Source organism: Choloepus didactylus, chromosome 23, assembly GCF_015220235.1.
Source record: "Choloepus didactylus isolate mChoDid1 chromosome 23, mChoDid1.pri, whole genome shotgun sequence".
Lineage (NCBI taxonomy): Eukaryota > Metazoa > Chordata > Mammalia > Pilosa > Megalonychidae > Choloepus > Choloepus didactylus.
The window spans coordinates 29,683,764-29,697,428 of record NC_051329.1 but is presented as its reverse complement, the minus strand read 5'-3'; the positions used below and the strand labels follow the sequence as shown (position 1 = coordinate 29,697,428).

Below are 13,665 nucleotides of genomic sequence, written 5' to 3'. Positions count from 1 at the left end.
CCATGCTAGTCACTTCACATATACACATCATTAGAAATGTGTTGCTTAATTTCCAAATGTATGGGGCTTTTCTATTGATCGTTCTGTTATTGACACGTAACTTACTTGCACCGTGGTCAGAAATATGCTCCGAATGATTTCATTCCCTTGAAATTTGTTGAGAAACATACTATTTCTAGTCCACAAAACAACCCTGCAAGGAAATTATTTTTATTTCCATTTTGCAAATGAGGAAACTGAGGCTCAGGAAGTTAATTTACATGCCTAAGGCAGCTAACTTGCACAGTATTGAAGCCAGGATTTGGAAAAAGCAGTCTGACTCCACTGCACACCCCCCACTCTACCCTGCTGTATGGTTAGAAAATAAACAAAACACAATTTACTTCTGTGTAGGTCTAGAGGGCCCCTCTTACTACATCTGATATGAGTTGAGAGAAAAATTTTAATTTTATCCATCTTTTTAACAACACACCTGGTAGGTAATATAAAGTTTATTCATGTGCCTCCCCTTAGATCTGAATTTCGGTTGCTGTTCCCTATTGCATAAACTCATCCGCTCTTGTTCTACCAGCGGATTCCATATGAAGATGTGTGGGTTATTCTATTATAGGATTACAAAACAATTCTCTTCTGGCTCTGGTGATTTTTCTTATGTTAAATTCTAATCTAAGTTCAAAATTTTTTTCAAGAGGGTTTCTTGTTAGAAAGTAAAGGATAAAAAAAACAGATCAACCAAAGTTTGTTTTGAACCAAAACTAGTGTGCCTTCCACACCTAGACTCAGAGATCCTCAATTAGGACTCGCAGGTCCCAAAAGGGCTTTGCCCAGAGTCATCAGCTTGCGGGTGAGAGGAGGGTGCAAACAGGCACAACACCATCTAGATTCCCAAGAAAGGGAGCACTCCACTGTTAACTGAGGCCTCTCCCTCCCAGCACGGTGGGCAGGATGGCACACGGGCTCAGCTACTCACTAGCTGTGCGCCCTTTGAACAGGTAATGTCTTGGAGTCTCAGTTTCCTCATGTGTAGGATGGGGTTAACACATTGGTGTGAAGATTATGTTTGCAAAGCCCTTTGCACAGTAGTTGGTAGATGGGTACTCAATGAATGATGGTTTCCTGACTTCTTCCCACTCTGCATCAACCTTTTTGACTTTCAGATCTCAGTAACTGGCTCTCTGTAACTAAGTCAATTTCATATACTTGGGGACCTCTATAAAGGGCAGGGAACTCAGTTCCTCCTCACAGAGGACCTGTCAAAACAGCAATTAGCAACACTGATGACAAAGTGGGTTGGGATCAAGCTGTGGATCCTGGATTAAATCCGAGCTCCACCTCTTACTGTGGGCTTTGGGCAAATGACAACTTCTTTGGGCCTCCACTTCTTCATTTGTAAAATTGGGATAAAACCTCTACTTAACCCATAGGTTATTCTGTGAGGATGAAATAATAAATGTGCTTGGAACATAGTAGGTGAAGAATTTTAAAGCTTGGAAGGTCCCTGGAGATCCAGTCCAAACCTCTCACTTGATAAATGAGTTAAGTGAAGTCCAGGGTTCAGTGAGCTGCCCAGGGCCACACGCCATTAGCCTATGACATAGTGGGTGCCTATTAATTAATCAATGTTTGCTCTGGTTTTCACCACACTATCACATTGTCATGAGTTTATCCAGTTCTATTGAAAGGAGAAAAAATAAGTGTTCAGTGCTTAAGTATTCATATTTCATATTGCTTATATTATATGGATAGAAACCCCTAAAAGGGAAGATGCTGCAATGGGGCAAAGAATCAGTGGCAACTATGTGAAGCAGACAGGCAGATGGACAGAGGGAGAAAAGGTGGGTCAACACTGTGCTCTTACACTGATCCTTTCCAACCCCCTTTCACTACTGCAGATACCACAGAAGGAAATGTGTTCCTCTGAGACCAATTCAAGTCCAACTATCCCTTGAGCTCAGTTTCAGCCCAATTCCATCCATTGAGCTGAGCAGAAGTTAACACATAGCTTCTGCCGACAGGACAAGCACGTGGGCTGTGGAGTCAGGACTTGGACTAACCTGCGGGTAGAAGGCAGACGATGCTGTGCGTGGGCTGCGAACAAACTCCATAAAGAAGGCCCCATCCTGAAGTCAGAGGAGGAGGAAGCAGCAGCAGCAGCAGCAGCAGCAGCAGCAGCAGGTGCAAGGAAGTGAAGAAACGGAATGTAAACCCTCAGGGGAAGGAGAGGGGTGTGAAAGAAAGGAAAAAACAAAAAATAAGGAGGGAAGGAGAAAAACAAGGACACATAAGGAAAATGAGGAAAGAAAAAAAGATCCACGCAGAAAGACAATATCCAAATGCAAAGCATTAGCAGGAACTCACACCTTGGGCAGAAAATCCCGTCTGTGTGGAAGTAAGCCCCTGGGTTGAAGGTGTGCCCAAGCTCCCTCATGTCTCATCAAAGCATGGATGCTTTTGCCCTCCCACATAGCTCTGAAATTCCTTCAGATCTATGCCAAGGAAGAGGAAGAGGCAGCTGAGCAGCTTGGTGGGGACAGCAGGGGAAAGGGCTTCAGTGGCAACATCCTGGTCTCCCCCCTGGCCAGGTGATGAGCCCTTGGAGAAACCCAGAAGCTTGAGGTTTTCATTTCTGCCTCTGTTGCTAAACATGGCAGCCAGACGGGAGAAAAGGATTCAATGCAGGAAAAGGAAAAGTTCTCGCTTAATTTTCTGAGCAAACAAGGTGTATAGAAGCAGCAATACCTTCTCCTCCACTGGTTGTGCAACAAAAGCTTCATCAAGAAGTTAAGAAATATGTAATGTCAGATACGCAAGCATTCATCATGAAGGGTTTCCGGAGGTTGTCTTCCCCTTCTTACTCTACTTTTAAAGGGTTCAAGTTGCTACATCATTTAAACAAAAATGGCACAGAGGACTTTCCCATAGACCTTTCTTGAAATAAGTTTTGCAAATAAACCTTTTATAACTGTTGCTCATCTCTCACCTCCCTTAACTGTTCTTGGTTTCAAAGAAAAACAAAGTCCTAGTTGTGGCTTTCAGTGGCTTATGTGGGAATACTCAACTCACTGAAGGGACATGGTGGCTGCCGTAAGACACGTAAAGACAGTGGCAAGAGACCTTGCCATTCTACACTGCTTCTCTGACAACTTGAAAGAGCTTAAACTCAGGCTCAACCCATTCTTTCTTACCCAGGTAGAGGTACTGAGGAACCAAATATGGGGCAAGTGTAAATTGCTATTGCCCCTCATGATGTGTTACCAACAGACATCAGATGGGAAGGACCTTGGAGTCCATCCAATCCAGTCTCTAGTGGGACTTCAAGGGTTTTGGGAAGTTTTCAAAGGGTGAGATGAAAGAGAGAGCAGGAAGGGCCCGGCTCTCCTGCTCTTGTTCACCAGAGAAAGCTCTGCTAGCAGCTCCTTTACATTTCAGAGTGAGTTTTATTTGAACAAAGGGGTCCATGAATAAAAATATGGAAGCCAATGATTAGTGTAACCATCTCATTTTCAGGACAGAGAAAGTAAAGACCTAGACAGGGTAAGTTATTTTCCCAGACAGCTCATCTCTACTCTACACAATTTCATTCCATTATTACAGCCCCTCTCCACCTTTGCCATTATGGGGAACAGTTTAACGAGAGCTCCCTTCTGTGTGGCCATAATGCCTTGGACAAATTATTCCCCCATATGCCACTTACTGGGCCATAATTATTTATTCCAAATACAAACTGTCAGCTCCTAGAGGGCTATGGAAGTGTTCCTATTTCTGCATTCCTAATGCCTGGTATATAGCAGGTGCACAATAATATGTGCATACACGAATGTATAAAGACTTTTAGCCTGTCCCCTTTAGGAGTCATTTCATCAGTTGAGATCCTGTTTGCCAGATCTTTCCATCTTTCTCAAGGTCAAGAAGTGCCGTGGGGTCTCTTCAAAATCTTTTTTTTTTTTTTTTTTTATTTTGAAATAAATTCAAGCTTACAGGAACAGTTGCAAAAACAATACAAAACCCATACACAGAACTCCAGCATACCCCGACCCCCCTCCCCCAATACCCCGATCCACCAACTTTAACATCCTGTCATATGACTATTTCTTTCTTTCCCTCCCTCCCTCCCTCCCTATCTATCATCCATCATCTATTGCTCTGTCTTCTGAACATATGAGAGCTAGCTGCACACATCCTTGAACAAACAATATAATTCACATACACAATTCCCGTGAACAAGAACATTCTTTTATGCAATCCCATTAAGCGCAGCTAAGAAGTTCAAGAAATTCAACATTGATACAAAGCTTACATTCTATATTTCCTTTTTTTTTTGTTGTTATGTCCCAACTGTGTCCCTTTGAGCCTCCTCTCCTCCATCCTCAGATGCCATCCAGGATCATCCTTGGCATTTAATTGTCATTATCTATTTAGACTTTTTCTTTTTTTTTTTCAACTGTGGAAACATATATACAGCCTAAATCTTCCCATTCCACCTCCTTCCTAGCATTCCATTAGTGGGATTAATCATATTTAGAATGTTGTAATGCTATCACCTTCCCACCATCCATTACTAGAAATTTCCCTTCCCCCCAAACAGCAACCCTACACTCATTTCTTAACTCCCCATTGCCCCTTCCCCACTTCTCGTAACCCATACTCTACTTTTCATCTCTATGGTCATATTCTCTGATAATTTCTTTATGTTTACTGTGGGGCTTAAATTTAATCTCTTAAATCTATAACAATCTTGTTTTTCTTCGATACCAACTTAACTTCAATAGGAAATGTAAACTATGTTCCTATACCCCTTCATTCCCCCACCTTTATGTAGTTCTTGTCAAAAATTACATATTTTACATTGAGTCCAAAACCACTGATTTGTCATTAGAGTTCATGTATTTTATATACTGTAGGAAGTAAATAGTGGAGTTACAAATAAAAAATTATTGACTTCTATTTGTATTCCACTGTGGTCAGAGAATGTGCTTTGAATATATTCATTTTTTTTTTTTTAATTTATTGAGGCTTGTATTATGCCCCAGCATATGGTCTATTCTGCAGAAAGATCCGTGATCACTAGAGAAGAATTCGTGTCCTGTGATTTGGGATGTAATGTTCTATATATGTCTGTTAAATTTCTCTGTATCTCTCTTTCTGTTTCTCTGTCTGTAGGGCTCCCTTTAGAATCTGAAGTAGGGCAGGTCTTTTATTGGCAAAATCTCTCAGCATTTGTTTGTCTGTGAAAAATTTAAGCTCTCCCTCAAATTTGAAGGAGAGTTTTGCTGGACAAAGTATTCTTGGTTGGAAATTTTTCTCTCAGAATTTTAAATATGTCATGCCATTGCCTTCTCACCTCCATGTGGTCACTGAGTAGTCACTACTTAGTCTTATGTTGTTTCCTTTGTATGTGGTGAATTGCTTTTCTCTTGCTGCTTTCAGAACTTGCTCCTTCTCTTCAGTATTTGACAGTCTGATGAGAATATGTCTTGGAGTGGGTTTATTTGGGTTTATTCTATTTGGAGTTCGCTGGGCATTTATGCTTTGTGTATTTATATTGTGTAGAAGGTTTGGGAAGTTTTCCTCAACAATTTCTTTGAATACTCTTTCTATACCTTTACCCTTCTCCTCCCCTTCTGGGACACCAATGAGTCTTAAATTTGGATGTTTTATTTTATCTATTGTATCCCTGAGATCCATTTCGATTTTTTCGATTTTTTTCCCCATTCTTTCTTTTGTTCTTTCATTTTCCATTCTGTGGTCATTGAGAACACTGAGTCATTGTTCAACTTCCTCTAATCTTGTATTATAAGTATCCTGAGTCTTTTTAGTTTGGCCAACAGTTTCTTTTATTTCCATAAATCTCCTATTTTTTAATTTACTCTTGCAATTTCTTCTTTATGCTCTTCTAGGGTCTTCTTTATGTCCTTTATGTCCTGTGCCATGCTCTCATTGCTTGATTTTAGGTCTTTGATTAATTGCACCAAGTACTTCTGATCTTTTGATTTGGGTGTCTGGGTTTGGGTTCTCCATATAGTCTGGTTTTATCATATGCTTTAAGATTTTCTATTGTTTTTGGCTTCTTGGCATTTGCTTTACTTGACAGGGTTCTTTCTGGATATAAAAAATACCAATCTCTAATTTGTCATATCTACAGCTTGGTGGCGTATACTTTCTCTAACTAGCCAGTAGATGGCATCTGCGAGTCACCTATTCCCCTCAAGTCAGTTCTCCCCAACTTTTGTCTTTGTGGTGTGTGGGGATCTGATTCTTGTGGGGTTCAATTGATGCACTAAGTCTGGGTGTGTTGTTGGTGCTATCTGCCCTAAATGTGGGGCGTGCGTCTGGGTGGTTAGGGAGGCAGGGCAGCTTTAATAATCAAACCTCCCAGGTGTTCCCAGCTGGAGATTTAAGGCTGTTGCAAGAGTCTAAGCCTTCATTTCAATCTTGCCACAGATTGTCTCTGCCGCTGACCCACAAGTCCTTGGTATTGGCGTGAGGTCCCTGGGATTTCCGAACAGGTCCCCCTTCCCAGCCATGCTCTTCCAGGACCTCTGCTGAGGGAAGGCTGTGCCATGTCACAAGCGCGCACCGGCCTCCAGGGAAGCCCTGGGCCGCTGGGCCATGCAGGGGTGTTCCCAGCCTGCTTTAGAGATGGTTGAATGGGGCGTGTTAATTTCCCCCTTTTTGCACAGCTCTGCCTTCCCAGCTCTCGGACAATTAGCTGTGCGTGCACTAAAGGCCACTGTCCATGGCCAATACTGTGGCATGTGCACGATGCTATGGGAAACACTCTTGGTGTGGCTCTGGGCTATGGCTCTGTTCCCGGGCAGGAGCGTCTCCAGCCCACTGGGTAGATGGCTGCAAGGGGCACGGTTTCTTTCTCCTTTTAGCTCCCCTCTGTCCCTCTGGCCCTGAGACAATCAGCAGTGGGTGTGGGAAGGGCTATGCTCCATGCCAGACACTAAGGCGCTGGCAACAGCCCGCTCCTACCGTGCTTCACTGTGCGCTTCTCACTGCCGTATCTGAAGCTGCTCCTGGTTTTTTTTGTTTTTTTTTTTAAAGAACTAGTCCATCTCCAAACACCAACCCGCGGTTTCCCCACACCGCAGCGTGGCCGCCGGACTTTCAGCCGGCTCACTCACTCGTTTCAGAATGCAGACTCCCAGTTTCACCAAATGCACGGTCCCTGTGGATTTAGCAGACCTTGTCCAGCTGGTGCATCGCTGAAACTGGTGTTCTGGGTCACTTTCTGGCTTTTATCTAGTATTTTTCACGGAGGTGTTTTTTTTTGCCCTGTCTCACCTAGCTGCCATCTTAGGTTCTCTCCTCTTGAAAATCTTTTTACTTTTTATGCTTTACCATCACTGAAATTCAGAAACAGCACTTGATAAATTTTAAGGTTCTTGCTTTCCTGTAACTTTTCTTTAATTCTAAAAGTAGAATAATTGAAACATTTGGGTGCCCATCTTATCAACACTACCGCCGTTTCCCGTAAGCCACTGCAAACTTGAGTCAATCGACCACGGAGATGTGCAGCTGCAGAGATGCAGATTCAGGTACTCCCACCCTCCCTACCCATGCATTCTAACATGAGATGATGACAGGAGACAGTGTTGGAAATCTCTGAACCTGGGCATGTTAGCCAGGGTTCTTCTCTTTGGCCACCTCATGATATCTTTGCTTCTCCTTGGCTACTTGGGAATCTACATCCAGCAATAAGATGGTTCATATAAGTGGATTTTAGTGTTCTGTTGGAAGATAACACTAGGAGAGCATTCTATACAGCAATCTAATATTTGGTCTTTGTTGCCTTTTTAACCTTAATGACTGTGACTCCATATTGTCTTTACTTTTCAGACTGGCCCCTTTTCTAATCCTCAAAGGTGGATTATAACAAGTAGAGGTAAAAGCTGGTGGACAGCATACCAGGTACTTCTGTATCTCATTGTTCTGTTCGTGTCCCTTCTCCACTGGTACAGACTGAAGCAGAGGTGCTACTGCTGCTGGTGTTCATGCACAAGTGTGTAAAGATAGGTGAAAAGACTCTTCATTGACCAGATTGTTCTTTACACACTCACTATCCCTGGGACTGGATCCAAAGGCAGTGCCTAGAGCAGGGGTCAGCAAACTATGGCCTATAGGACAAATCCGGCCAGCCGCCAGCTCTTTGACGGCCTACGAGCTAAGAATAATTTTTACGACTTTAAATGGTTACAGAAGTACCTACACAATAGACTTGATTTTCTCTCATGGCCCACAAAGCCTAAAATACTTATCATCTGACTCTTAAAGAAAAAGTTTGCCAACCTCTTTGTCTGTAGATTGTACAACTGCCTGCAGCCTTTGTTGATACTTTTTTCAGAATTTAATCCCTCTGTTTTAGTAGTCTATTCCTAGTCATTTATCCTAAGGAAATAATCAGAGATGTAGTCAAATCATTATGTACGAGGATGTTGATTGTACCATTATTTGTAGTCATGATACGTTACAGAATAATTATAAAAATTCAAGGAATGACTACAATTTTAGAAAATTCAGAAACCATCTGCATGTTTAACAAAAAATAAGCTATAAATGAGGCTATATCCATATGATGAAATACACAGCTAATAAAATCATGCTTTTGAAAAATATTTAATGACATAGAGAAATTTTTGTGATATGGAAGTAAAATAAATACATGGATGGATATGCAATTTGACTGTAATTTTGAAAAATGAAATACATTGACTCTCTTTCACCTCCCAGAATACAGACCAGATAGGAGCATGTACAGTCAACTCACCCTACCATGTCACAATGTTAGAGTCTGAATTTCCCAGGAGAAGGAGGTGACAGAGTCAAAAGCCTTTTGTCTTAAAAGATACAAAAAGTCTTATCTTACGGAGTTTTCTGACCCTGTATTGTACTTGTGATTACTTATAAAGGCCTAAAACCACAGTTTTATTTTTGTCCTGTGGATACTCATATTAGACTGTATTTCTCAGTTTCCCAATAAAACTGATGGGAATTTCATTATCAAAGAAGAGTGATTCTACTTCAATTAGCTTTTTTTCTAACTTCCTCTAGCTCTGGAAAAGCTAAAGGTGCAATAGAAGAAAAACTAAATGGTCAATTTCAAAGCTCAAACCAGATCTTGGACCTTGACCAATACAGTTTAGCCTGTTTTTCATCGGCATTTTTCTAGACGTTAGCTGCCTTACTAGCATGAGCAGGAAAGGTACTCAATAAAAACAATAATGCTTAACAGGGGTTTGGGGTAAAATTCATCCAAAGCCACAGCACATCCAATCCCAGATTCGAGTGGCTATCGATTTTACTCTCCACATTAGGTCTCTGGGAGCACTCGCAGCCTGCCTTTCCCTCCCTTACCTTTCGTGGGCTGTCCACGTGGGTGGGAGTCATGGCAACGCTGCTGCTCTCCGCTGGCTGGGCAGAGCTCTTCCCACCAGGCCCAGCTGCTTGCTGTTCTCCTAGGCACCTGAAAGGAGGAAAAACACGTGACTGCAGGTTGCTCAGCGCTCCCTGGTGAAGGACCTGTGTCAGCCAAGATGAAGAGCTTTGTTGTTGTTGACACACACTTCTGTCTGGTTTTCTCCTTTGGCCTTGCATGACACCCTTAACTCCTTAACTTCATTCTTTGCCCAGAACAATCACAAGCCCTTCATATGGTCGAACAGAAACAGCCCAGTTTAGAAAGCACTGTGGCAGCAGCTAGTGCTAATGTATTGCTTTGAAAACACAAATGACAGAGTTTCAGTAACTCCACCCATGAGCACCATTTTTTAAAATCCTCTGCAAATACTTTTTTCCCCATTTTTATTAAATATGCAAGGAAAAGCACATTCTGAAAATTAAGGTACATGGCATAAATTAAATATGGTAGAATATGGTAGCTATAAATTTTGAAGAAATTTATGCTAACCTTTCAAACAATATAACATGAATCTAACAGACACAATTGCATAATACAAGATGATGGTTTTCTTATGACATCTTATCTCACCTCAATGCTGATGTATATAAGTATATACTTTCACATATTTATTTTCCAAATTTGTCTTCACTAAAATTAACTAGGTTAAATGCTCCCATCAATTAGACTGATTTTTTATCAGGTAAGTTCCAGAAGGCTCACACTCCAACCTTAAATGCATCATTGTTATTATAAATATGCTTCTTGCAGTGGATGCTGACAGGCACAGCCCAGATCTCCCTGACACGAAGGCCTTCTTGCCCCAGCATCTGAGAGCCCTGTTGACAGCCCTCAGCTGCCCTTCAGGGATGGCCCCAGCTGCAGAGCTGCCTTGCCCACAATCATGCCACCCCCCCCACTCCCAGGCTGCCCATACTAAACAAAAGATCCATGAGGGGGCATAAAGGCCTGGCCATGTTGGTCAAAGTGGGCTCATCTCTGAAGGCTGCTGTTGCTCCAGGGCTCATATGGGTTGGCTGAGGCATCGCAGCATGGCTTCTCCCGCTGCCCAATCTGGCTTCTGCCCCCTCCTTCCCAAGTATTGATCCCCAGGGCACACCTTAATAAACACCCGCACATTAAACTCTGTCTCAGAGTCTGCTTCCCTGGCAACATAACCCGCTACATTTCTCTAGTTTTAAACTCTGATATTTCTGTTACTGATTGTTAAGTAACCCATACTGGGGATAAAAAAATCTGTTCCCATAGTAACCACTCTTGGGCTCTTTATTTTTTACTTTTTATTATAGAAAATTTCAAACACATACAAAAGTGAAGCGAACAGTATAATGAACCTCTACATACCCAACTCCCCAAATTATATGCTAACAGCCAAACTTATTTCATCTATACCCCCTCTCTCATCTATTCATCCAGATTATTTTGAAGCAAAACTCACAAATTACTTCATCCACAAACACTTCAACATGTACTATCTCTCTAAAAGATAACTTTAAAAAACATAACCACAATTTCATTATCACTCGTTAAAATATTTTTTATAATGTTTTCATATCAAATATTTCTCCAATTGTCTCAATTATATTCAATTCTGGGCCCTACACTGCAGTAAGTTATGTCTCATAAGTCTCTTTTAAGCTATGAACTCCTCTCCGTCTCTCCTTTTATCCTTGTAGTTTTTTCGCTGAAGGGAATAGCTCATTTGTCCTGTAAAATTACACATCTTGTATTCTGCTGATTACATCCCTTCATTGTTTAACAAGTTCTTCTGTGGCCTGTACTTCCTGAAAATTAGATGTTATATCTAGAGGCTTGAGCAGATTTGGGTTCAATTTTGGGCAAGAATCCTTCCTGAGTGGTATTGTGCGTCTATCTGGAGATCCATAATGTCTCTGCTCATGTCTCTCTGGTGATGTTAGTGGCTGCTGCTGCTCTGTGCCAGAGCCATTAATTCATTAAAGAATACAAAATGGTGATATTTTAGCATTCCTTCTGTATTTATTAGCTGGAATATTTTACAAAGAGAGGCTTTTTCACACCAATTTATCTCAAGGTGTGATTCATAGAGGAAAAGCAGAGTAAATGCTAGATTCTTTCCCTTATCCATTTATACCACACTGTCTCTCTCTCTCCCTCTCTCTACCCTACTGCAGGGTGTGTTCCCCCTGAGCCCCATTCACAAATGCACACTCTGACATTCTCTTGCATTTCCTGCAGGCTGGAGTGGCAGCTGTGACGGGCATAGCAGTGCGTCTGATATGCAGGACAATCCACATTTGCTGAGTTGCTTCCTCTATACTGACTTCTGGACTAGGAATCTGGGGTTCAAAGAAGAGTAAAACCCTGTCCTTGCCCTTAGACCAACTCATCTAATGGCTCAAGGGAAGGGGTCAGATGACTAGTTGTGATGTATACATGTGTACACAAGAACATCCATGAGGGCACGCTTCATTCTGCCTGCAAGGAGTCTCCAGCAAATCCTGTACAGAGGAGGTGACACACATTCTGGGTGGGCCTGGCAGGGTGAAGCAGGAGGGCACAGCCTACACAGGAGAAAGAAGAGTAAAAGCCCGCAGAAGCTCTTCACATGAGTCCACATGTAGATGGCGTGCTGATGTCATGCCACCAATGTACTTTCACCATAGAACCTTGAGCTACACGTACATCCCTACTAGAGCCAACTTGGACAGGATGCAAACATCAGGTCTATTTGGGTGTCTCTCCCTCTGCTATCCTTGTCTAATAGGAGCAGAGAAGCTCGCTGACCGCCACCTGCTTCCCAGACTGGTGCCCTCCATGCTGTTAACCAGCATAAGGCAGAGACCCCAGGGGCCTCTGTTTTCAACAAGAGCCTGACTAAATGTATACGCCTACATATAAAGATCGGGAGGGAACCAGAAGAAACAAACACAGTTTGGGGAAGATGGTGGAACTACTGGTGAAATTTTAAAAATTCTTTTTCCTGTTGCTCTAACGTTATTTTCCATAATAAACAAAATTGAATCTGCTTGACACCGCAAAGAGAAAAGGAACAGTAAGCAAACAAAAAAGACTACATCAGCAAACGTACAAAAGTCTAGTTCCCTCTGCTCTACCTCCAGGAACAGTCTTCTGGGGCAAGGAATAAGTGTCTCTTTGTTCTGCCTCTGTCTGTGGGGTTAGCTGAGTCTCACCCTTCACACTGGGGGACACTCCCACGCCAAACTAGCCTTCTGCTCCCAGTCTGAGGAGAACGAGGCTCCTTGGATATATGTACTAAACAATGACTCACCAGCAAATTAAAATAAGATATCCCCACCCCCAGGTTCACACTCCTCCCAGTAACATATGTTCTTTGTTCTTTTTTTTCCAGTGGGAATGATCTGTGATTAGTTACAGGGAGAACCTGCCAGGCAGAGTCCTGGGGTCTTTCCTTGGCCCCATGAAGTAATGAGCACCAACTGCCCTATCTCTCCTCCTCTCCTTTCCCCTCCAAGTTGCCTAGCTATGTGCTTCACTTCTCTCATTGCATCCCTTCCTTTCCATTTTCATCAGCACCCCTCCATCCAGCCTGCACCTACTGCTCCAACTAGTGAGAGTCTCCCAGCAGGTCTCTGCCTCCTGGCCCCCTCCCACCAAGCCTACCCACACAAGGGGCTCATCTCTGACACCACCATCCTGCCAAAGATACAAAATGAATATTTCATGAAATTAAGAATTGGCTCTAATTTTTAAGGTAAATTATGGTACTATGGTTTTGGTTTATAAAAGAGAGACAGTATCTTTCAGAAATACATATTGAAATATTTGCAGATGAAGGGATATGATATCTGTACGCTTAAAAAAAGGGGGAGGGGGGATGAAAGCAAGTGGGATATAAGTGAAACAAGATCTGTGATGAGTTGCAATCTTCTGATAAAAATAAAATAGAATAAAATAAAATAAAATGGCCTTTAAAAGATTCCTCCTATGGAGAACATCTTCTTGATCAAAAGGGGGATGCGAAATGAAATGAAATAAAGCTTCAGTGGCTGAGAGATTTCAAATGGAGTCAAGAGGTCACTCTGATGGACACTCTTTCACACTATATAGATAACACTTTTTATGTTTTAATGTACTGGAATAGCTAGAAGTAAATACCTGAAACTACCAAACTCCTACCTAGTAGCCTTGACTCTTGAAGACGATTGTATAACAATGTAGATTACAAGGGGTGACAGTGTGATTGTGAAAACCTTGTGGATCACACTCCCTTTATCCAG

At 42.2% G+C, this 13,665-nt stretch overlaps 1 protein-coding gene across 12 annotated transcripts in view; it reads right to left on the bottom strand.

Annotated features, from left to right (window-relative positions):
* Positions 1-13,665, bottom strand: part of DEPDC5 (DEP domain containing 5, GATOR1 subcomplex subunit) — a 150,387-nt gene that overhangs the window by 42,443 nt on the left and 94,279 nt on the right. For 7 of the 12 annotated variants that reach the window (XM_037817380.1, XM_037817381.1, XM_037817379.1 and 4 more), the window contains 2 exons: positions 9,361-9,469; positions 2,055-2,120 (listed from right to left, as the gene is read on the bottom strand). In XM_037817380.1, the coding sequence (XP_037673308.1) occupies positions 2,055-2,120; positions 9,361-9,469 (175 nt within the window). The remainder of the gene's footprint in view (positions 1-2,054; positions 2,121-9,360; positions 9,470-13,665) is intronic. The other 5 variants (XM_037817377.1, XM_037817383.1, XM_037817385.1 and 2 more) reach the window with 1 other exon arrangement.